Here is a 25,508-nt window from a genome sequence, read left to right as displayed (position 1 = left end):
CACTGATTTAACAATAATCTAATGATTCCATATGAGTTCTAAGTTCTAATTTTAAACGGGTTCTAATTTGAACCTCACCCTATATATATATATATATATATATATATATATATATATATATATATATATATATATATATATATATATATATATATATATATATATATATATATATATATATATATATATATATATATATATAAACATTGGTGTTGCTTTTATTTGCCGAGGTATGTACATTTCAAGATACATAAACAATTTAAATCAGTTTCTGTTACACGGTCATTTTTCTCATTAAACTAACTTCGAATAAATTTCTGTGGTAGTCAGTTTTTATTATATATCAGCAGAGTAAATGATTTATATTTAACTTTATCTATATTTCTTTAATATCTCATTTAAATATGATATATATACAATCACATGTGTTTCGAGCTGTACACCATTTTTGATCCATTTATATACACAACAACACATTTCATGTCACACAGTCCTTTTGTGTGTACATATCTTTTGCACGCTAATTAATTTTATGCGGATAATTCCTGTGTAATCATGTTGCTTTATTCCATCTAATTTTTTTTAATTAAAGTTGATGCAATTTGGTAGTGAAGATCTATGGCTTTATGTGTTTCAGAACAGTGAGCTGACTCAAGCTCATTAAATAACATATATTTTATTAAAAAGAAACTTTAATTTAGCCTAATCACAGTGATTAGTTTGATTGAATGTATATATTACGGCATTCGAACTTCGCGGTTTATATGACATTGCCATTATCCCTGCAAAGGTATATACATGCAAATAAGTTGTGGTGATCTTATACGTGATAACGCATACTAACTGTAAGGTTAAGCTTGTAAACCACGTCTATCCCTCCTATGATCATGCCATGATCGTCTCCATCCATTACCTTTCCGCCTACTATATAATCCCCTCTTTGGATATTTGTGTCCATCGTCCACATCTGCATAGTGCCTTTCGAGTTATACAAATTCAACATACAGTTTCTTTGTGCCAGCAACCATGCAGAGACGGATGTTCGATCACATTCAGAGTCTAGACAAGTCAAGGAACAACTGGAAGATCAAAGCAAGGCTTGCACGTTTCTGGGCTACATTTTCCCCTGAAACTTCAGCAATTAAAGGATTCAACCTCATCCTTCTCGATGATGATGTGAGAATGTGTTTTTTATATAATACTTATGTCACTTATATGTATATTCATCCCACACCTGCTGTCTCTGTTTATTTATGTGCAGAATTCCCACATTCATGCGTATGTTTACCCGGACAACTGGAGAACTATTGACAAAGAGGTTGTTGAAGGAAATGTTTACGTCATTGAAAACTTTCAGGTCAGGGAAACCATTGGGAAGCTCAAGCCTGTGTCCACAAGGTTATGCATACGACTTCTGAGCAATACTGTTATTGAGCCTGTTGAAGATGATGTTATGATCCCAAAACACAAATTTGAGTTTATGGATATGGGAGACTTGCTTTTCGAGTGCCAACGTCTGACAGAGAATCAGAATCCTGAGTTTGCTTATGGTATTTTTATTGAATTTACACACTTTCCAAATTTTCAACTCACACAATTAACCATGAACTATTTTGTATACCACAGATGTCATTGGTGTTGTTGAACACTTCAAGAAGGTTAAGAGAGTTCAGACTCGATATGGAGAGAGGGACCAATCACGCTTTATCTTCACTGATGGCAGGCATGCACAATCTTGCTTAGTTCTTTTTTTTATCTATCTATTCAATTATTCAATGTCATATATATTGTTCGCTTTTCATCTTATATACACCGACTATTTATAGGTATAATGCTTCAGTATATATTAAAGTTTTGTTAAACGTGTTCTTTAGTTTAAAATTCAAGGTCACTCTATGGGGTGATCTTGCCAGCTCTGTTAGTGAACGTTTCAAACCTGATCTTGAGAAACCTGTTATAGGCATTCTCACAAGTGCCAAGTTGTCAACCTTTAGGGGTATGTATTTTGTATTTATTCTGGTAGTGATTAGTGACTGTGCCAATAGTATAGATACATTCTCTTTATGAAATGTTATCATTGTCTTGGTATAGAGGAGCACCAGATTGGAGCGTTGCCATCCACAAAGATTTTTTTCAACCCTGCTATTGACTCGGTTGTTGAATTTCGTGAAAGGTTTGTGACTTCTATATAGCTATAATTTTTATTATATTTGAAATTGAAACAGCAATAGCATGCTCTGTCGATATGTTGTCTTTGAATAGAACAAAATCTGAGTATTTAAACACAAATTTTTATGTTATAAGGTTAATCGAAGAGGGTTACAAGCCACCTGAGGATGCTGACAAAGGCACATCTGAGCCTCCTGTTAGTCTGGTGATTGAGCAGACGTCGTTCAGAGACCTTATTGAGAACTCTATCACTTATCGTGACATGGTATGCTTAAGTAAACTACGCATAACGATTTGCACTGATGAGTTTGTGTCACTGTTCAGATTTTTGTACTAAAATATCGAATTATGTTTCTTAATCCTGTATAAATTTTGCATGTTCGTCAACAATGCAGAGAACTGTCATCATCAAGTTTGTCATCTCCAAGATTGAGGATGAGGAAAATTGGTGGTTTAATAGCTGTGTTTCATGCCAAGCTGAGGTTGAAAAAGTTGACAAAAAATTTAAGTGTCCGGAATGCAAGCGCAGTTTTGGATATTCAGAAAAGAGGTTGGTCGACTAAAATTTCACATGTGTTTTTTGTCGCTTATATTCTAAGTTGTATTTGAATTCAATGTATAGGTTTAGAATTGTTGTGCTGGCTGATGACTCCACCCTGGTGACTAATATCATTCTTCTGGATCGTTTTGTTAAGCGTGTAGCCGGTACAACAGTGGCTAATATCCTAAATGAGATTAAGAAGGTAAGCGTTGATAAATGTTTGTATTTTGTGTATTTTATTTATAATTTATGCCTTTTTAACATCTTTGCCTTCTTTTTATGTTGATATCAGGATAGCTCTGTAACTGTTTTGTCCACTCTGTTCAAAACCATTATTGGGAAGGAGGTTACCGTATTGATTAAGCTCACTGATGCTAATGTTGATGGAGATAGCAATCTCTATAACATTGTGGATCTATGTGATTCTGCTACGGAGGAGGTTGCTATTGTCCAGGCTTCACCATCCAACACTGCTCCCTCTTTTTCAATGGATGGGGTATGCTTCTAAATACCATGTTATAGTTGAACATCTATTCATCCAAAAAGTGTATGCATTAAGTTTATTCTCACACACAGCAGGTGGTTCCTGGCATTGAGTTATTCCAGACCCCGGGATCATCTCAATCTGTCACAAAGAAAATCAAGATGGTATAATTTTTTCTAAAGTTGTATTTACATTTTTTTTATTTGAGTTTGCAAACTGAATGATGTGTATATATATGTGCAGGAGGGTTCCAAGGATTGAATCTCACGAATGCTTTGATAGACATCATTTGAAGTCAGTAGTAATGATTGCAATGTCTTTCACCTTACCTTTTATGTCATCGGTGTGACTAAGTTGCATTGCATTGGACTAAACTTCGAATGCAATGAGAGAAATGTATCGAGTGGATACTGAGATGTCGAATGTGCAAGCCTTTTGTTTCCCATTCTCCTATGTTTTTATCTACTTCTTCCTTCATTTCATTAGATTAAGGGGAGAGTATGATTATATTATGCATGACTGTACTTATTAATCCTTCCCTTTTAGCTATGGCAATCAATGTACAGGTACAAATACTATTTGCTACGCAAGCTTGTGCTTAATTTTAATTTTCATTTGTAAGTTCCCAGATTGTATTTATTAGTTTGTCATGGTTGGCCAACATAAAGTACCTTCTTTTCTAAGAACGAATTAAACTCAGTTTTTCAATTTTTTTTTATTTGGCATATATGAAACTAAGAATAATCCAAATTTTTATTTATTATACTTTTGACTATCAGGAAATATATGAAATAAAACCTCTGGCTAAAAATGGACGAAAACATTGACATAATAATCTGTATGTCATGATAAATGTCTCCAAGAAATAAAATAAAGCCAAAAAATAAATTTTTTAAGGCTTTTGAAAAACGAAACCAAAATATGCAGTAATGAATCATAAATTACATATACTTACTAATCTGTCAGACATGATTCCTCGAGTCTCTTTTCAGGCAGGCCACAATTTTCATTTCCCTCTTAGCAAATGTGAAGATAGCATCAGGAAATTAAAACAGATTGGCACTGTGCAAACACACAAACAGACCATAAGCACCTCACAAAATATCCATATATAACTAATAAAACATCAGAGATTCCTTGGGTAGGCACTTCACAAAAGAGTCTTCTGGTTAGCACTTTCAAACAGTATATAGAAAGGTATATTCATCATTTTTTTTATTATTGGCCTATCAGGTCAACAGAAAGGTATATAGTTCCTTGTACAGATCATGCAGAGAGTAAAAAACTATGTGTCGGACACTATATATACCACTAACAAATTTCACAACTTCGAAATTAACAGTGGAAGAAAAGATTAGGTGCCCGTAATCAAGAATATCAAACATACACCCACAAAATAAAAATGAAGAAACTTGTTACCATCATTGCCTGTCCTGCTGCAGCAATCACTATGTATGCTTCACGTATGTAACTCTCTGGATCTGGAGTATGCGACGGAGATTTGTTTAAAACCAAGACATCTGTATCTGCACATGTAATGTTTGAGAGCTCACCAGCGATGAGGTTTCAAGCTTGACTAAATCTCTAAATTCAAAATAGTAGGGATGTCCTTGATTTACGCCGCTTAATAACAGTGCCAGTCATGGTCGTGGGTCTGTCCGTTATATTTTCGCTTGTACTCAATCATCTCTGCACTATGACTTGCATTTGCATTAGAATCTACAAAAAATATGACAAATTACAACCATTGAAAGTTTAAACAAATCTACTTAAGTAGTATAATATCTCAGGCACATCAACTCACCAAGTATCTGATCCTGCAGACTGCAATACATGCGCTCCAGCCTGTACAACCAACCTGGCACGCTGCTGCGGTAATAGCTAAATACGGTGAAAATTGTCAAGACATGCAGGTAATAAAAAAAAGCTTTCGGGAAGCAACACCAATATAACAACCTTAGTTTAAAAATGTAAGATAACTTACTTTATTCTGGACACTTAGATGAAAACACTTGAAAACACTGAAAGAAAAAAAATCTCTACCACCTGACCAATTAGATTACCAAAGACCTGAAAAGTATAGACACATTCCATAAGTAATCTTAAACATATTTAGGAGCAAAATTGGGAATTTGTCTTGCAGTTATAGTACATTATACCTAAAATCAGGTATGATACACAAAATTTAATTTACTTGTCTTGAGAACTACACGCTCTTCCTTTTCCTGAAATGAACTATATCAGGATCTGGTTGTGCTCTATCAATGTCTGTGAATCCGCTGCTCATTCTGAAAAAAATAGAATAAACGAAGATAATTGAAGAGGGATTACAGAGGAAAAAAACATGTAACTTAGGCTAAATTTAGAGTTGTAGAACAAATTTGATCTGCCTATTCAAAAAAAAATCATAAATATGCACCAGGCCACTAATGACTAAATTGCAACATTAAAACAACAGAAAAACTCATGCTTAGTATATTGGCTTATATTATTTACTCTGGTATGAGAACACATACCAGATTTTGAGGTAGAAAGCCAATAAGTCTAAACTTAGGAAAACACCAAAAGCCAATAAGTTGACCAACTTAAAATATGTCTCTAAAACAGACATAACCTCTCAACACTGAATAAGTACTCTTTCTTTGTAACTATAGAAGTACATGACATTAAAGAATCGTAAAAGCTGTCCTCCCAAATGCTTAGTGTTGTAAAGATACATACCTTGGTTTTGCAAAATCCAGTCATGCGGAGGACTCCCTTTTAATTGTTCATTGGCATGAGTATGAGAATAGTTATCCCAATTTGTCGACAATCATTCACAAATTTGAGGAAACTATCAGTATCATGGAAAAGTTGCGTGACAATAACATCAGCACCACAATCCACCTGTCAAAGAAGCAGACTATGTGTATTCAAGTACCCAATCGTAAAGATATGTAGCATAGCTCCATGGTCTGTACCCAACATCCTCCGAATCGTCTCGGCTATGAAAACCATCTCTTTTTAATACCTTCGTTATCCTCAAACTACCTTGTGTCCTTATGTTTAAAAATGCAATTGTAGTGCTTTCATGGACCTCGGTGGCTACGGAAGCAGAAGCAGCCTTGAGGCTAATCACCAGGAATCATTCCTCCACCTATTGATGTGTCAATAGCTTCTATCATAGTGACAACCTCATCAATTTCAGGCATTCTGTCATGATTAGCATCCCAGCATCGCTTCATTATAGGCCTTCTACTACATGTTAATATTATTTTTTAATGCAAAAGAGATGAGATGGAAGATTGTAGGATCAAAATGACAAACCTTCCGAGAAAGTCAAGATGCAATAATATCTTCGTTTAAGGACGGAGATAGCATTCTAATTCATTTTGTTGTTCACCGCAAGAATTGAGATTAGAATTCATACCAAGACCTGTAAAATCAATCCAAAAAAATCAGATATTAAAATCTTGAATCCCGACATGGATGATAAGAAAATACAGAATAACGCCACATATAATATTAATTTCTACAACAGTAATCAAACACATACTCTCTTTTTTCTGTAAGGCCCAAGGCTGTACCAGAACTAATAACCACCCCAAATCACTCAGCAAGATACGAAAGCTGACTGCAGAACTACCAAACCTACTATGCTCACCAGAACCCCAACAACCTTCCACCAACACCTCTTCAAATCTCCAACAGTAGAATAGATCTTGTCGACCTATTCTTGCCAGAAGTACGAAGCGGAGGGAGGCTGGTCTTGCCGTATCCGGGTTGGTATAAGAATCAAAGCAAGAAGAAATGACAAAAAAACTCTATAAAACTCGCGGTGGAAAAAAGAGAAACAGGATGCAGAGGAGATCGTTTAGCAACCCAGTACAAAACAATACCCTCGTACAAAACAATAATATAAAACCGTACCCGGTGCGGATGAATTACTCTCATCAGTTGCCATGGCTTGCTGATTATGATTACAACTCTTTGCGGATTAAAGAGTGGGAAAAGATCAAAAGTATGGTAATGGTAGAATATGGCAAATTCAAACATAAGCTTGATGTAATTCAAAATTTGAATAAAGAGGTTGAAGATGAGAAAAAAATTGAAATTGGTTAACGGGTTAACGGATAGCGGGTCAGGTAAATTGATGGGTATTTTTTGAAGTATTTTTAGGACATTCACTCGCATGGATTAAAAATATATGGATATGGATTTTTGAAGTATTTTTAGGACATTCACTCGCATGGATTAAAAATATATGGATATGGATATGGATTTTTTATAAACGGGTTAAATTGGGTCGGTATTTTTTACCTCGAACAACCGTGTTCATCCCGGGAAGGTAGCACATCTATTCATTCTCCCGAGAAAAGGCCCTCAGTGTCTTGTTTTACGCACAGAATGCCCCAATTGGCACAATTTAAAAAAATGGCCCTTCCCTGTCACTTCAAAACTGGACTTAAAGCAGCGTTTTATAAAAACTTCCTTAACGCCACACGCAACCCCGTTTTACACTTTTTATTTGTAAAACAACCCATAACGCCAGATTAAACAGCGTTTCCACAAAAAAAATATATTATTGTTTTAAATGTACATGCGTATTAGTAATCAAAATAAATTAATGCGAGACTTTAGGGCCTCGGTCGAATAAATAAATTTATAATCGTTAACATTTAGAATTTAGGTTTGGCATTAATTAGGGTTTAGGTTTGGGTTGTAGAATGATTAATTTGTACTGTAAATTAATTGGCCGAATGTTAGGGTTTAGGATTGAGGGTGTAGGGCCGGTAGGCCCTACTCCCTCGAGCCTAAACCCTAATTAATGCGAGGCTGAAGGGCCGAAGGCCCTGAAGCCGAGAAACCGGCGGAATAAATAAATTTACAATCGTTAACATTTAGGGTTTAGGTTTGGGTTGCAGAATGATTAATTCGTACTGTAAATTAATTGGCCGAACGTTAGGGTTTAGGATTGAGGGACCCTAATTAATGCGAGGCTGAAGGGCCGAAGGCCCTGAAGCCGAGAAACCGGCGGAATAAATAAATTTACAATCGTTAACATTTAGGGTTTAGGTTTGGGTTGCAAAATGATTAATTCGTACTGTAAATTAATTGGCCGAACGTTAGGGTTTAGGATTGAGGGTGTAGGGCCGGTAGGCCCTACTCCCTCAAGCCTAAACCCTAATTAATGCGAGGCTGAAGGGCCGAAGGCCCTGAAGCCGAGAAACCGGCGGAATAAATAAATTTACAATCGTTAACATTTAGGGTTTAGGTTTGGGTTGCAGAATGATTAATTTGTACTGTATATTAAATTAAAAAGATTAATCTTAAAAATGTAGATTAATAGTTTTTAATATTTTAGGGTTCATATTTGGGTTTTAGAATGAATAATTTATCTTGAAAATAAATTGAGCTGAGGAACGAAATTAAAAAAGTAATCTTAAAAACGTGTGTTAAAAACACGTTTTAGTTTAAAACGTGAGTTGAATCACCGTTTTTGGTTTGTGAAACGTATGTTTAACTAACGTTTTTTATTTTTTTAAAAAGTCAATCAAACTGAAAACGTGAGTTAAAGTCACGTTTTGGTTTTTTCCAAGGCCAAACGTAAGACGCAGCGGCGTTTTACCTTAACGCTTGTTTAAGTGTCGTTTTGAAGTGACATTCAGGGCCATTTATCTGGATTGTGACTTTCAGGCCCATTCTCTTGAACTCTGTGCCATTCAAGGCCGTCACCCCATTCTCCCAGAGCAAACAAATAAAAAAATGTCGCTATTCTGGAAACCCGGAGCAGAGAAGCCACAGTTACTCGACGACGAAGAAGGCGGCGTCCTTTTCTTCTCTTCCTCTCTCTCATCCTCCTCCTCGTAATCACTACCACTCGCTCTCCGACCGGCAAATTTATTTATTTATCGAGATTATAAACACACTGTTTATCTTGACATTATTTAACTTACTTTCCAGCTTATCGAGATTAATAATACACATTTTATTCTAGTTATGGATATGCGAGCTTGGAGAAGCAACGGCAGAGACTTCCGGTTTATAAGTACCGGAATTCAATTCTTTATCTCGTCGAGACGCATTCCACTTCGATTATTGTTGGCGAGACTGGCAGTGGTAAAACTACGCAGATTCCTCGGGTTAGGGTTTTGTACTTTTGTTTGTGATTTTGTTGATTTGATTGAAAATTGTTCGAATTGGATTGATTTGTGGGATTTATGTGGATACTTTAGAATAGTTGATAGTTGGAAAATGTAGTTAGGTGTACTTGTTGTGTTTCGGGGAATGTTGAGTTGATGCCTAGATTATTTTAACTCTTGAAAGCCTTTAATTTTGATTAAATAGTATGTTGGATTAGAGATTTTGATGAGCTCGGCTCATTTGATCGAAGCTTGATAATATATGTTTATGTTGTGTAATTAGTTCGGCTTCGGTCACCAGTTTGAAAATGAATATTAAAGTTTCGAGTAGCTAGATCACCATGAGTTGAATTCGAACAAATTTTTAGGTTCGTTAGATTTTTATGTTCGACTAGACTTACAAAGAAAAAACTCCAATGTGACGATCAAAAATGTATATCTTTTAGAGATAAAACTCAAATATGACAACTAAAACCAATTTGTCTCGGTTTGACTCGAATAATAGCCTATTGGCCGCACTCTAAGAGCCATTTTTTAATTAAAAAGTGTTATAGTGGATTAGTAGGAGGCTATGAAAATCAATATCAGGTGCTGTTTTACTTCCTCATCTCTTGCCAATGTTCGAGCATATCCTAATGTAAATCTTCGATGTTCTCATCTTTGTAATGGATTAATGGATGAAATCTGTGTAATTTTGTAAGGAATTTATGCTCATTGCTCACCAACTCTTCCATTTTTGCACAATTTTGCTAAGCCGCATAACACTTTGCTTCAAGTAAAAGATATTCCCCTAAAGCACCCGCAGTTCATAGGGTCTCTCTCCCCTGAATTCACCTCATAATGCAAAGACGTTAATGTGTCTCCCTTGTTTTTACTTACCCTATTTTCTTTGAGCTCTTAAGCAATGTCCTCTGGCCCCCAAAGTAGTCAGCCAATTGATCAAATACTTTCCGGTCAGTCTGTGGCAGGAACCAAGCCTTCATGTCGCAATCATTAGAGCAGCGTTGATGCTTACATTTGCAATGGACAGACATATTTGATTGCTGTGACAAGAAATTGTTCTGTTGGGTTATAACAAGCTGTGGTTACCAAAATGAAAATGTGCATCTTCCACTAGAAAAGTACATTAAGCAATGTTTTGCCTCCATCATGTTTAAATACATAGCATTTTTACAGTATCAAACTTAAAAATGAATTTAAGGTCAATAATATATATATTTGCATACTCCACATTATGAGTTGAAGAAAATTGGGGTGAGGCTGGTTTAAATTTAAGACATTCGAGCTATGATACAATAATAAGATACCAACACTCCTAAAGCCTTAGAGCAAGTCCAATAGGTTACCTATCTCATTACCTATTAATAATTAATAATATAAAATAATGAATCTTAGTGAGTCTTAGTGATTTAGGTAATGTATTTTTAGTGTTAACTCCAATAGGAATCCCTATATTTGTTCCCCTATTATTATTTTAATTAATAATAAATTTGAGGGAGAGAAGGGGAAAAGAAGGGAAAAGATAAAGAAAGGAGGGAGATGAATATGTTATTCTTCAATAATAAATAGGTAATGACTAGAGGTTACCTAAAAATAGGTAATGGCTAGGAGATTTGAGGACGTGCTATTGATTTAGGTAATCACTAGGATAGTGTTGGAATACCTCTTTTTTAATATATTATCTAAATATGACTTTATGAGCTCATTTAGCTAATCTATTGGACTTGCTCTTAAGATATATGTATTTAATTAGAGAGCTTATATTACAGTTTTGTTAAATTGCAGTATCTAAAAGAAGCTGGATGGGCGGAGGGAGGTAGAGTTATTGCTTGTACTCAACCAAGAAGACTTGCTGTCCAGGTAGGGTTGTTGCTTGTTAAGTAAATACGGTGATTTTACTTTGTAACTGTAATTAAGAGTTAACTATTTCATTTGAATATATTAAAATATTGCAAGTCCAATGACATGTTTGGATAACCAAAAGAATTTGAATTGGGTTATTGGTCAAGTGACATGTTTGGATGAACTAAAGAATTTGAACTGCGATTTAGTAAAATTTCAAGGCATTTAAAAATACATGCTTAATCTGATTTTTTGAAATGATAACTTAATTCCTGTCATTTGAAGTGAATCTTATGTTCCAGAGCACAATCTTAAATTATTTTAGACCCACGAATTTGAAATACCAAATGGATAAATGCCATCTCTGTAATGTTCACTCTATGATGTACATATCCCCCCCCCCCCCCCCCCCCCCCCAAAAAAAAAAAAAATAAATAAATAAATTCTTAATACATTACTGGTAAATTATTGTAATCTGCTTAAAAATCCTTTTATAACATAATTAGTAAGCATCTTGATTGTAATATGTAGTCTTTAAAGTTTCAGCTCCTGTATGTGGTTGGTTGTCTTCAGTTTGTGCTTGGTCACTAGTACTGTGGAGTCCTTACTTAAAATATGTTTGCTATATAGGCAGTTGCTTCAAGGGTCGCTGAAGAGATGGGAGTCAAGCTTGGAGACGAAGTTGGTTACACGATTCGATTTGAAGATCTAACTAATTCAGTAGGGCTTCCAATTTTTCAATTTGACACCATTTTACTTATGTTGCTGCATTGCTTCTTGCATGTCTTTTAGATGTTTAAAATGTTTTTAGGGAATCTTTATTTTGATATTGTCATGTCAGACAGATATATACATATATATATATATATATTTTTTTTTATCATAGAAGTTCAATGATATGCATGCTTTAATTGCTGGATATTTATTTTGGAAAAACAGGAACTTACTAGGGTCAAATTTCTCACTGATGGAGTATTACTCCGTGAAATGATGACTGATCCACTATTGAGCAAATATAGGTAATGTTTATAGTATGAGAGGCCTTCCAAAATATATATATTTTCCTTTTGTTAATTCTCATCCTTGGAGTCTGTTCACTCCTCTAACATTAAGTTTACATATTATTTTGTAGCAGTAATTTTTTTTATTGACACTAGTATATATGAAATATTTTATATACTTGTGTAAAGGAGTATAACACGGAAACTGGTAAGTATTATAGATTGGTGATTGTATATACGTTACTGCTTTAACCTTCTTAAACACTGCAACATGTGATATATACTATATATATGGTTTCTGCAATATCCATGGAATCAAGTAAAGCTTAAATATGTCTAATTCTTGTGTTACCATTGTGCATTTCTTAAATGCCATCCTACTGATTGATTCCCTGTTGATCTTTTGCAATCTATTATCAAAATATGTCAAAATGCGTGCAAAATTTAAATACAAGACAAAAGTGAGCTGTATACTTCTTCTAGTTTGTCCACGGCAACACTTCCTGTCTTTTTTTAACTGCTTAGCCTTTTTCCTTTTATATATTTGACATTTGTATCGTTATTATTTGAAAGTGTTATGTCATGTTACATTTGTATTTAAGAATTCAATATAACTTGGGTATCATTTCTTTTCAGTGTTATAATGGTAGACGAAGCTCATGAAAGGTCCATTTCAACAGACATTTTACTAGGTCTTCTTAAAAAGGTGTGGTTTACAACATTCAAGACAAAAATAATATCAATTTTTTCTGTGGAGAGTATTGTGTTTCTGTTAATTTACCATGTGCTATCTTTAATGATCTTCAATGAGTGCAGATCCAGCGGCGGCGTCCTGAGCTTCGTCTAATTATTGCTTCAGCTACAATTGAAGCAAAATCTATGGCTGCTTTTTTCGACACAAGGTTTTCTATCTTTTATTATAAAAAAGTAGCCTACTTTCTTATTGCATTCCAGTATACTTCCATTTGCAGTATTATATAATAATGGAAAAGCTTCATGTTGTCTTATTCGATGCTTCTCAAGTTTTGTGTTGGCAGTAGAACTGAAATATATAATAACCTGTTTCAATATACGGCATCTGTTGCTTTTAAGTATTGTATTAATTTAATGATGTTATAATATTGGCAAAAGGGCTGAAGCCAAGGCCATTGCTTTACATCAATGAAAAAATTGCTTCTTGATGCACAACTATTGTGTTCGCTATTTAAATCGACATAATAATAAAGAATACATGAAAACATTATACTGAATAATGCTAAATTGCTAATGCCTAGATAGTACGAACAAAAAGAGATGGTCTGGATGCTTAATTTCAAATTGTAGTTATAAGATGTAAGAAAATAATAATAATATAACCATAAGCAGCATACTAATATATGGTCAATAATGTTTTTAAACGAGGAAAAGAACTCGGACGAAATAGAAGGTTATCATGATACTAGAGAAATTTAATAGAAGTAGTTATCTTGGGCTCTCAGGAGGGAATAACAGCCCTGCAAATCTTAATACTATTACATGCCTGATGGATTTCAGACTCGGTTTAGTCACTACCATAACCAACAAGTCACATGGATTACAAAAGTACAAAATCTAGAACAGAATGTCTGAACTTGCTGGCATTTTTACCTTCCTGATCTTTTTTTTCATTTAGTTGGTGGATACTGGACAAGGCATTGTACAATATTAATTCATGTACTAGTCTGTTATTGATACCTATTTTTCTGCCTGATTGCTGTCGAGGAGCTTATATTTTGTGAGTGTAAATAATGGTTTTGTTTTAATGCTAGCAAAAAACGCCGAGGTAGCGAAGATAAGCAGCATGGACTGAAGACAGAGCCGGCGATTCTTTCTGTTGAGGTATTTTAAATTTTTTGGTAGTATGTTTTTGAGAATATGATGTTATGCGTCTATCAACATCACTGTGACATTTGGTACAGAATATCAATTTTTCTCAGTTTTAATCCCTCTGTCTGCAAAAGCATGTCATGTGTAAACAATAAAAGTACATTGTCAAATTTAATCTTTTCATCCTTCTACCGTGGGATTTGGACATACTCATTTAAATACTCTTTAGCCAATCCATATGTCTGGGAATTATATTTCGTAACTTCGGCCGTCCTCTGGGAATGGATTGTAAAATAATACAGTCAATAACTATTGCCTTACTTCCAGGGTAGAGGATACAATGTACAAGTTTTTTATGCTGAAGAACCTGTTCCAGATTATCTTCGGGCTGCTGTTTCTACCGTAATGTCTATTCATAATCAGGTAGGTTATATATATATTAATGAAGATGACTGGACTGCTCTCAGAGAATCTGGACTTGTTTGATACTGTTTTTATATATATTATAAAATCTGATGCCATGTGGGAATCATCTATCCCTTGAAAGAATGGGGGCTTGATATTCCCTTTGAGTTTGTGCAAGAATGGGGGCTTGAAACTATTAAACGTGGCTAGACCTGTTTTTTTTAATTGAATATAGTTTCATTTATTTGGCCTAGATTACATGTCTGAGTGTTGAGGGTCCGTCATGGCCACTTGTGGCATGCTAAGGAGTCTGGATAATAGAGATTGTTAATTTATTACATATACGAATCAGTTAATTTGATTAGGTGACAAGACACTTATAGTTGTTCTATCGTGAGTAAATACTAGTTCTGTACCAATTTTTGACTGATAAAGATGCAAATTGTTTCAAAATTTACTTTTTATGTAAATCGGTTTATACTTTGGAATGGAGAAATACCATAAAATGACTTATGTTGGGTCTGTATTTTAATAATTATATGTAGGAGCCACCAGGAGATATTTTAGTATTCCTTACTGGCCAGGATGATATTGATGCAGCTGTAGAACTGCTGACAGAAGAAGCTCAAAATAATGGAAAGTCCTCCCCTGGTAAGTTTAAAGATTATATTATACATATGAACATACATTACAAGTGAAACCCTTGTGGTTTTAGCTAGGGGAATTCAGAAAAGGTGATTCAGCATATTTTATATCGAAAATGCTTGTACAGTATATTCATTTATGCTTTAGGGATAGAAATCAAGGGTGCCGCACTGAGGAGGTGCACTGCGCACTCAGTGCGTGGAGGTGCACCTCCAGGCATATCCCTGTATTTCTTGGTCGGGATTCAGAGGGGTAGAGTTGGTAATCTTTCAGTCACCATCATCGCCGGCTTCCTTTACCATTTCTGTTCTTTCATTGTTCAGTAGTGGATATATTAATTGCTTGGGTTGGTTGTAATTGATCTGTATATCTGTGCATATGTATGCATCGATCTGTGCCTTTTTTGACAGTTGTATGTATATGTCCAGACTCCACTGTTGTATGTATATGTAGATATATGGCTAGTTGACTGGTTAACAACTACTTTAACACTTTGACTTTTAGGTTGATTATTTGATTTCATTGTAACTGACTGCTAATATTTTTTGTTTGAGATGATTGATTACTTCACTTACTATGTTTGATATCTTTTTTTGCGAAATACTATTGATCACAAAAAATGAGGAATTTATTAATGTGTGTATTTGAGTTAATTAAAATACAAAGACTTATATATATATATATATATATATATATATATATATATATATATATATATATATATATATATGTCTTCTAATATTTTAAACTTTGACGAATCCCCACGCACCCAAATCCCTATATTTATAATTTGCGGAACTCATGTAATCCCCATATTATGCACCCCCGCACCCGCATTCATGCTTCCTAGCTTTAAAGGATAGCATGTATCGCTCTAGGTCTTTCTAATGGAGTGTAGAGATGCAGTAACTGCTTGTGATTTAATATTATAGTAAAATTTGACTTTCATATGATCAAAAATTTTAATAATGAGGTGACTTTAATATGCGTTAATGTCATCTCTGCTGAAATGTGATAATATGTAATGTCAATCTTTTGTCTCCGATTATGTGTTTGCTAGCCTTACTAAACAATTTTGCATCAACCAGTGATTGAAGAATAATTTAACATTCTTGTTTGACATCATTTTTGGCTGACAATTACAGGATTGACTATCTTGCCTTTGTATTCTGGACTTTCACGAGCAGACCAGGTTACTATTTTGGCCTTGTTTGTTTAGCAGGATTCTTGGTTACATAGGAACTCAAGGTTACTTGGAAGTAGATTACAACGTGTAGTTGCTGTGTAACTGATAATTACAGTGTTTGGTTGTACTACATACCACATCTATAACTATATAATTTTAACAATTTAGATAATATCAAAATAATATATTACAAATATATAAATAAATAAAAAAAATGATTTGATATGTATTATTAACATAAAATAATAAGAATTTTAATCTAATATAAAAAGAAAAGAAATACGATATTTATAAATATAAAAAATTATTTAGATGAGATGATATATTAATATAATATTAGTAATATCTAAATAAAAATAAATAAAATATAGAACAAAATTTATGTTTCATAATTTAAGAAGAAAAAAAATAAAATTTAAGATGGATAAATTGTTATATAAAATAAACATATATAATAATATATAGTAAATATTATTAAGAAGAAGTTATCTTTTCTTTAATAATTGATATATGTGATATGAGTAAATCCTAAATAAAAAATAATATATTATTAAATAAACAATTTTGATATAATATTTATTTATAATTTAATTTTTTGGATTTGACCATGATTAAATATGTAAAATTATGATATTTTAATAATAATAATAAAAAGCAAACAACTGCGTAACCCAGAAAAACCACGCATCAGCTGTGTAACTAGGTTACACGGTTTCACAGGAAGTTGAAGTTCCATGGAAGTGTAAGTTACTTTACTCACTTTTAATACCATACAACCAAACACTGTCATTTAGATGAGTTCCATGGAACTGTAGGTTACTGCGTTGAGTTACAGCGTACCAAACGAGGCCTTTATTTGGCATGCAAATACAGTAGAAACTCTTTAAAATAATACTCAGTATATTAATAAACTCTCTAAATTAATAAATTTGTCCGGTCCCGACTTGGGCCAATGTAAAAAATTGAAAAACTCGATAAAATAATAAGATAATAATTTTTTGGGAGATCCCTTTATAATTTTCGGTCCCAAGAAAATCATAAATTAATAATTCATAGAAACTGAAAAAGATATATTACACTCTATTGAAATATGATTCAATAGTTGTCTGTTTTCCTTTTAGATTTCACAATACCCTTCAGATGGAAAGCCATCCCGTGAGATATGGTTTGAATACTCTAATATATTCATGTAATTTATATATGCAAAACTTGTTTAAGAATATATTGAACTCATTTATTCCTCCTGTTTACATTTGTTGTACAGTACTTTAAAAGTCGTTATTGATTTTCAATACATATGAACATGGTAGTTACTAATTTACATTGAGTCTTAAAGCTCGTTGCAATGTAATTCTAAGAGGTATGGACTAATTTTCCTTTTTGTTTGGTATATTAATTTATATACAATATGCCTTTTTGTTTGATATGTACAGTATAATCGATTAAAAACTCTTTAAATTAATAATTATTAATTTATCGATAAATTAATAACTCTCTAAATTAATAAATTTTCCCGATCCCGACATTATTAATTTATAGAGTTTTTACTGTAAATGATTATGGATGTGGTAAACTAAGATTTGCCCTTACTGATATTTCTACAGGACCTTGTGTTTTCTCCCACGCCTAGAGGTAAAAGGAAGGTGGTGCTATCAACAAATATTGCCGAAACATCATTAACTTTGGAGGTATTAGCAACACATACCGAAAGAGAAGTGTTAGATGAAATGCAGCTGATGTGCATTGGCAATGCTCAATCTTCTCTCAGTTAACACTTTATTTTAATTCAATCATGCAGGGTGTTGTATATGTTGTTGATAGTGGGTTCTCAAAACAGCGCTTCTACAACCCGGTATCTTAAGTTTCCTTTATGGTGTGCATTGTGCATGCTGTCTTGTGTGTCTTGCATATCCTCATTTTGTCAAATTCTCTTATAAATTTACCTAAGCTATGTCCTATATTCTAGTCCTATAATTATATATTCAGATATTCTCAGACTCTCAGATTTACTTGGCAGAATATCTGTTCCAGTGTCTAACAGAAGCTACCTGGCTATTGAAACACAGTTGTAAATTGTATCTTGAACAATAGGTTTCTTTTTGTTACATACTTGCTTAGAGCTACCCCTGGTTTCTGGATGTAATATTGAAATTATATCTAAATACGCAGCATTTTCATGGCCTTTTTAACTTGATTCTCGTTACAACTTGCAGATTACAGATGTTGAAAATTTGATAGTAGCACCAATATCTAAAGCATCAGCTAGGCAAAGAGCTGGAAGGGCTGGACGAGTACGTCCTGGAAAATGTTATAGGTGTCTTGCTGAAAAGTTCTTGCATTTTGTTGAAAATAGTTTTTTTTAAAAGCTGTGCATAGTATTACAATATATCATAACTATCCAGAAGATTTAGTGGTTTGGGTCTGATACTGGTGTCCCAATTCTGCCGTGGGCTCACTTTGAAGCAATTAAGATCTTGAAAACAGGGTGTGATCAGTGATATGACTGTTAATTTTCTTAGAATTGATGGAAGAACATTTTCCATAACATCTCTCGTTAGTTCAGGGTGGTATTTGTTTTGGCCAAGTCTTTACTGATATGTCCCTTTTAATTATTCAGCTTACATGAACAATGCAGTAGCCACTAGGTATCTATCGTATGTAATTTTCACTTTGAGGGATCCTTCTAGATTTAAGAGTTCGATAACTCGTGATTCTGATATATTGCTTTCATATGTATTTGCTTGCCTTCATCTTTCTACTTTCGATCTTATCTCTGGCATTGGATATTTCTTTTTTCCGCAATTATGTCTAAGTCCCTCTTCTTTGGTGCATTTGTGATAAAAATGGGTTTGTAAAATATATAAATAATTTATCTTTGCATTTTACTCAAATAGCAATCATGAGTTCCTGTCAGGAAATTTATAATGTTATTGTTTTAATTTTGTTGGAGAGCAAGACTTTGTTGAACAACTCTGATTTGAGCTTGTATATTCGCTCTTTATGGTATTAGGCTATACACAGAAGAGTATTACCTCAAGGAAATGTCAACAGAGGGGATTCCAGAGATCCAGAGAACAAGTCTTGTGTCCTCTGTCATTCAGGTGTGTTCTTTATTATGTTCTTGAATGTGGAAGCAGGGAGGATTGGTTTGTATTCCAAATAAAAATCTGTATGCACTACGTACTGTAAGCTTAATTTGTTTAAGTTTTGTATTCTGTCATTCTATATTGGATACCACTCACATTTACTGACTGCTGTGTATCATATGCCTATGGGAGGGGCTGGAACAGGGTATCATTTCATAATTGCATCTAGATACTTACGAGTATCAATTTATAAACTTGTACTGGTAGGGTGATGTCTTGAAATTTCTATTTAAAGTATGGTTTAAGCTGGGTTAATCCTGTACTGCTTTACATTTATGCGTGGAACCTACTGATTTATCGTAAAAACACTATCATATTTGTCTATTTGGTCAAAGAAGTAGGATAGAGATATGTTTCAAACCATACTTAAAAGATGTAGGAACTATATCTAATGTATCCTTTTTGCCCGTGTTACCTATAAGTTACAACATTTATATACCTGTGCAACGCATCACCTGTATGTTACGTGCAATATAGGGTTTCTTTTCATATCTTAAATTCTCATCTCCTGCGTAAACATCTTAAATTTGTTGAGTGCAATGTTACACTTAATTCAGCAAAGAGCTCTCTTTGGAAATACTCCTAGGAGCAGGGGATCGTTATGATTCACTGACTTGTATTATTCTCAGTTAAAAGCGCTGGGCATAGATAATATCCTAGGCTTTGATTGGCCTGCATCGCCGTCGCCTGAAGCAATGATCAGAGCACTTGAAGTGCTATATTCTCTTGGAGTTGTTGATGATGACGCCAAACTTACTTCACCAGCTGGGTTCCAAATCGCGGAGATTCCTTTAGTATGTCGCATTTTATCTTTCTGTTAGAAAATTGAATAGTTATCTCTTCCTGAGTGTGTACACATGAGAATTGAGATGGTGGTATTTTTTTCATAACTATAGTACTGTCTGTTTTGACTTTTGTCAAGTGGGAAGGGAAACCACCCACCTAGCCGTTTTGACCAGAATCTGTATTAATGACGGGCTGAACCCCAATTTTTCTTTTGTAGGACCCAATGATCTCGAAAATGATTTTAGCTTCAAATGAGCTTGGATGTTCTGAAGAGATCTTAACAATCGCTGCTGTTCTTTCCATACAGGTAGACAAACATCATTATTTTCTCCTTGTTACTTGAATTTGATTATGCTGTTTGAATAACATAGAAAAATGACCATGTTGAGCTGAACAGTACAATATTTGTATGATAAGTTGCACCTTAAGAGGTTTCTGTGAATATATTAAGTGTTCACATGTCTGCAAGTATCTTGAGATGCTAAAGATATTGTGAATAGTGTAGTAAAGCTCATGTTTCTTTCTTAAAATTTCTTTTGCAGTCTATCTGGGTATCTTCTAGGGGATCACAGAAAGAGCTAGATGAAGCAAAGATGAGATTTGCTGCTGCCGAGGTTTTATATCAACTTATGTTTGGTTTATAAGAAGTTGGTTTAGCATTCGTTAGATCATAAAAGAACGTATATACTGTTGCGAATGATGTTACTGATCAATATTAATTTTTCTTTGTTTTATGTTTTTTTGTGTTCTTGTTCTTGTTCAAACTGTTTACATGACTAGTGCTGCATATCAGCAAGTAAATTTTTCATGCCTTTTGACTTTACAAAGTCAATATTTATGAACTATTTTGACCCGTAGAAACAATAGATGAAAACGTAATACTGGGTTAACATAATATGTATATTTTCTCTGAAAACAGGCTGATGCTATTATTAGGTTGACAAGCATCTATTTGGGACAGAATATTGAAAATTTACATTGAATACAAATACACAATGTGTCCTGACAAGCAAAAATGATTTGTCCTGCACCTTAACATTTATAAAGTACAAGGAAAGTATACCATATATATGGGGCAGAGAAAGTAAGCGTTGAAACTGTGTTGTTCTGTACTTAGACACAGTCCATGTTTATAGATATCACTAGCTTATAGCCTGTGCAAAGCACCGGTTATTTTTAAATTTTTTTATTGTGGAATGATTTATAATTATGTCTTTTACCTTTTTTTAATAATTTTAAATACAATTGCTCTCGCATCCTTGGCCGATACTTGTTACAATTTTTCTGATTGATTAGAGTTGGTTGTATAGTTCGACACAATATCTGTGCCGGTTTTCTGCAGTCGAGGTCTATGTGCTTATCCTGCCTAGGAAACTAGGCTCTTTCTTTATTGTTATTATTTACTAGTAATTTTTATAATACATATAATAGTTAATATGAAATACAAATTTAGCCTTCCGTTTTATATATCTGCCTTTTCTTTAATTCTTTAGGTTGTCACTTTTTCTCCCAGGCGCAGCCAGACATCTACCTCCCTTCATATTTTTATTTTACCTCATAATTATGGACGAACTGTATTTGAGTTGATGTCCTATATATGTAAAATATACTGTTTTCCTTTGTTATGATTTCATGGAGTATCATCAATATTGTTAAGAGACTTAAAGCTTTTGTTTTGTACTTCGCAATGTGCAGGGTGATCATGTGACCTTCCTGAATGTCTACAAAGGATTTCTTAAGTGTAATAAATCTCCAACGTGGTGTCACAAGAACTTTGTGAACTATCAAGCCATGGTGCGTGTCTTCCCTGAGATGTAATAGTGTATTGTATTAATTTGCTGGGCTATTCTCCGATTGACCTTGGTGTATGCCGATAAAAAAAACTTTTTATTTGATTCACTTCTACCAAAAGATATGTATTTGTAATTTGTCATTATTCATAAACAAATATAGCATTGGCTATAAATATATCATATCTGTATATTTATTGATTAACAATATTAATTCATTTTAATTTGTTGCAGAAAAAGGTGATTGAAATCCGAGAACAACTCAGAAGAACAGCACAGAGAATTGGCATAATCTTGAAATCCTGTGATGGTGATACACAGGTTATTTAACTTTGATTTTACCCTTATCCATGTGAAAGTCAAAGCAATCCTGACATGTTCCGGTCTTACTAGATCTTTAATGCACCTCAAGACTCATAGATAAATGATAACTAAACTGTGAACATTGAAATGCAGTGTCATTAGTCACTGTAGTTCAGTGATAAACAAAGAATACAAGATTTGAGTTGTTGGTATGGTGGCGTTGCTATAGCATCCAGGTGCCAAAGAAGTCCAGGCATCTTTGTCGCCATAGCTACCCTACCCATATATGGCATCATAAGGCTTCTATTGGCAAGGGTGCAACACCATGGGTATCTGGTCCATTAATTAAGTAAAAATATAACTTGTGGATTAGGGTCTAGGGATATCGAGAGGAGTCTTGTCCCCCAAGTTACTTCCTTCCTCTTTTTCCTTCATTCTTCTTTCTTATTTAGCTGCAAGCAACACCCTTGCTCCTCCTTTTGTCAGTATATGCTCTGGTCAATGTGTGCCTTTGTGAATTGATATTATTATTTACATGAGTTTTTTCATCTTTTATTTATTTTCTTATTGAAGTCTATAAATAGTTGTTTCGCGACTTGATATTCAATATGCACAAGTAATGGTATCTAATCGTGATCTGAGGCTGTACAAATCAATTATTTTAACTGTACTTCGTAAATAATTTTGTAGATTATATTAAAATTCATGGTTTGGAGATTATGAAGGATTTAGATAAAATGGACTAGCTCATAATGAAGCCATGCTTAATCAAGTCGCACAAATTAAGCAACTTAGGGGTCACTTTAGCCTACCCTGGACTTGGTGTTTCATTGCTTGACATGTTTCTGTGCGACAGTCTCCCTCGATTATCGTAGGCCACCAGAAATCCACCTGAGTACCTAATCATCCCAACCCTCCAGAAAGTAACCAAAATAAGGGCTAAAACCAAGGGAAAATTCTTCTGGATTTCAGTAACCTTAGATTTTCTGCTGCGAGTGCTCTTGACAAAATGCTTCTTGTGGGCATATTCAATATCAGACTCAAAATTTATATGCATGATTTTTACTGATTCTACACAAATTTTTACTGTGAGATGGGTGTTGCAAGTACTAATTTGACGGCAAGAAATTGAGAATAGTATGAAGAAACTGGCATGCATGAGCACTTGTTTCTACTGCATAGGTGGATGGTGATTGTTAATTATTGTTTCTTACTTTGTTCAGGTACAATATTTAGTTCCCTTGTTTTGAGCTATATGCCCACCAAGGGTCTGACACTATTATCCAGTCTCCATATTGGGATTGTTGAAAAAACTCTCTTAAGTGAATTTTGTCTCCATAATTTAATTTCATACAAGTGTATGTTAGTTTTGTTGTTTTTTTGAGGGATAAGTGTGTTAGTTGAAGTTAACTGATTGTGTGGAAATACCTTGAAAACCACAGCAAACTTAAGATGGTTTTTCTTCGTTTCTCTATGAGAAGCAGTATTGAAAGAGAGAATATTAATTTTGTTTCTTTCTGATGATTATGAATATTGCAGGTAGTGAGAAAGGCAGTAACTGCTGGATATTTTGCCAATGCTTGTCGTTTAGAAGTACGACATTTTATCTGCAAAGAAAGTGCATTTGAAAATATATCATTCACTTGATGACAACTTACTAATTTTTTTTAAACTTCTCTGCAGGCCTTCAGCCATTCTGGAATGTATAAGACACTTAGAGGTTCTCAAGAAGTTTATATTCACCCATCATCTATCTTATTTAGGTAAGCAGATAGCAGTATAGCATGGCTGTGTGATCACCTTGAAAGAACTTTTATGTGTATTATATAATAAACATTTAAGAGCACACATAAACGTTGAAAGAAATCCACTGGGAAAAGAAACATGTTAGAAATTGTAGCAGTTGGTGATTATGAAGCTGAATATATGCAGCTCGCTTGTCAATATCTTTATACTCCCTTCATCCACTCAAAGTGCCAGTGCTGCCTTTATCTGAGCTTTAAGCTTGGTCACTAGCAATTGGGAGTGCATGATGATTTGCTCTTTACACTTTCTTATAATAATATACCAAAAATAATATTGGGTCCAGTTTCAACGCAAACCTGAATACATTTGATTAGTTGACCAGCACTCTCAACCCCATATGCGTGAATGCATTGCATTTCCTTTGGGACCTTTACTTCATATGCAGCTCTCATAACCCCACATGTGTCGACATATTGCATTTCCTTTGCGACCTTTACTTCATATGTTGCTTATTAATATAATATTCTAACTACAGTTTTTTGAAGTGCAGAGTTAATCCTAAATGGATATTATTTCATTCACTAGTCTCAACTGATCGCCAGTATATGCGCAATGTAATTACCATCGATCCTGCTTGGCTGATAGAGGCTGCTCCACACTTCTACCGACACCGACAACCAGATTCCTTTCATCAATAAGATGTCCTCAAAAGATAAAGTCATGCCACTTATTGGACAAGAACCCAGCACAATTGTTTTGTTCCTGAATCGAAAGAAAAAGAAAACTTATCAATATTGTGCAGATCATGAAGCCCTGAAGACCTGTACATTGAAAACATTTTGCTGATTGTTTATGGGGAAGCCCGTCCACATATTGAGGTACTCTACAACAGAATTTGTTGTTGCCCATTGTTTCTCTGTTCAAGGCCTGCCTGAAAAGCATATACTGATCAATTACTTCTCTCAAGTGGATTAGTAATTATTGATATATTGTTTTAGAATTTTTATTGTTACCAAATCATGTCTTCTTCCTACGCTTCCATTTTTAAGCCACATAGGTGATTTTACTGCCATCACTAGGTAGGATTTAAAGTGATCTGAAGTGTATATTTTTGATACAGGAAAGTACAAATGAAATTTAGGTGTTATATTTTGATGCAACTTAATGCGTGCCAGTGTTTTTCTAATAATTATATCTTGTTGTCACATGCAGATTGAAAACAAGCTGAGATGAATGAGATATTACAGCTGCAGCTAGTTGGAAAGATGTGTACATCTCAGCCAATGTATGGAAATTGAAACTATTAACATCTATACCAAATCCTACCAAGTGGATTGTAATGTAAAGTATTAATTATTTAGATTGTCACCACATTTTTCCCTTCCTTAGTAATAGTTTTCTACTTTAAGATCTCCAGAAGGCAGTTTTTCGTTTTCTGGGTATGGTCGATTACCGAAATTAAATTTGTATTACTCTACCAATTGCTTGAACCTTAAA

At 34.0% G+C, this 25,508-nt stretch overlaps 2 protein-coding genes and 1 long non-coding RNA gene across 3 annotated transcripts; 2 read left to right on the top strand and 1 right to left on the bottom strand.

The window, feature by feature from the left end:
• Window positions 1-1,026: 1,026 nt before the first annotated feature.
• Window positions 1,027-3,455, top strand: LOC108207254 (replication protein A 70 kDa DNA-binding subunit C). The gene is made up of 11 exons (XM_017377716.1): window positions 1,027-1,176; window positions 1,262-1,550; window positions 1,627-1,723; window positions 1,827-1,996; window positions 2,092-2,173; window positions 2,305-2,434; window positions 2,565-2,719; window positions 2,792-2,912; window positions 3,003-3,206; window positions 3,290-3,358; window positions 3,438-3,455. Exons 1-11 carry the CDS (start codon window positions 1,027-1,029, stop codon window positions 3,453-3,455), a joined length of 1,485 nt encoding a protein of 494 aa, XP_017233205.1.
• Window positions 3,456-5,978: 2,523 nt separating this feature from the next.
• On the bottom strand, window positions 5,979-6,859 carry LOC135150141 (uncharacterized). The gene is made up of 3 exons (XR_010288440.1): window positions 6,730-6,859; window positions 6,501-6,609; window positions 5,979-6,425 (listed from the first exon to the last, which is right to left on the bottom strand). It is a non-coding gene; the product is annotated as an uncharacterized LOC135150141 (long non-coding RNA).
• A 2,021-nt stretch (window positions 6,860-8,880) lies between these two features.
• On the top strand, window positions 8,881-25,423 carry LOC108209803 (probable pre-mRNA-splicing factor ATP-dependent RNA helicase DEAH9). Its single transcript, XM_064087030.1, has 24 exons — window positions 8,881-9,040; window positions 9,172-9,316; window positions 11,102-11,176; window positions 11,789-11,878; window positions 12,098-12,177; window positions 12,796-12,865; window positions 12,976-13,061; window positions 13,947-14,016; window positions 14,332-14,427; window positions 14,955-15,060; window positions 16,200-16,246; window positions 17,845-17,928; window positions 18,039-18,092; window positions 18,454-18,554; window positions 19,251-19,341; window positions 20,016-20,180; window positions 20,390-20,479; window positions 20,715-20,786; window positions 21,868-21,966; window positions 22,197-22,283; window positions 23,805-23,858; window positions 23,949-24,028; window positions 24,562-24,889; window positions 25,224-25,423. The coding sequence occupies exons 1-23, from the start codon at window positions 8,940-8,942 to the stop codon at window positions 24,707-24,709; spliced, it is 2,091 nt and encodes a 696-aa protein (XP_063943100.1). The 5' UTR covers window positions 8,881-8,939; the 3' UTR covers window positions 24,710-24,889; window positions 25,224-25,423.
• Window positions 25,424-25,508: the final 85 nt, after the last annotated feature.

This window comes from Daucus carota, chromosome 2 (genome assembly GCF_001625215.2).
Source record: "Daucus carota subsp. sativus chromosome 2, DH1 v3.0, whole genome shotgun sequence".
Taxonomy (NCBI): Eukaryota; Viridiplantae; Streptophyta; class Magnoliopsida; order Apiales; family Apiaceae; genus Daucus; species Daucus carota.
The sequence above is the reverse complement of the archived record's forward strand: the minus strand, read 5'-3'. Positions and strand labels throughout refer to the sequence as shown.

What these genes read in the sequence shown, in the direction of transcription:
- LOC108207254 (XM_017377716.1), top strand. Translation starts at nt 1,027, where the DNA reads ATGCAGAGACGGATGTTCGATCACATTCAGAGTCTAGACAAGTCAAGG. An exon ending in CTATCACTTATCGTGACATG is followed by an intron (nt 2,435 to 2,564) that starts GTATGCTTAAGT and finishes TCAACAATGCAG; the next exon opens with AGAACTGTCATCATCAAGTT. An exon ending in TCCTAAATGAGATTAAGAAG is followed by an intron (nt 2,913 to 3,002) that starts GTAAGCGTTGAT and finishes TGTTGATATCAG; the next exon opens with GATAGCTCTGTAACTGTTTT.
- LOC108209803 (XM_064087030.1), top strand. Translation starts at nt 8,940, where the DNA reads ATGTCGCTATTCTGGAAACCCGGAGCAGAGAAGCCACAGTTACTCGAC. An exon ending in TCTCTCTCATCCTCCTCCTC is followed by an intron (nt 9,041 to 9,171) that starts GTAATCACTACC and finishes ATTTTATTCTAG; the next exon opens with TTATGGATATGCGAGCTTGG. An exon ending in TTGTGAACTATCAAGCCATG is followed by an intron (nt 21,967 to 22,196) that starts GTGCGTGTCTTC and finishes AATTTGTTGCAG; the next exon opens with AAAAAGGTGATTGAAATCCG.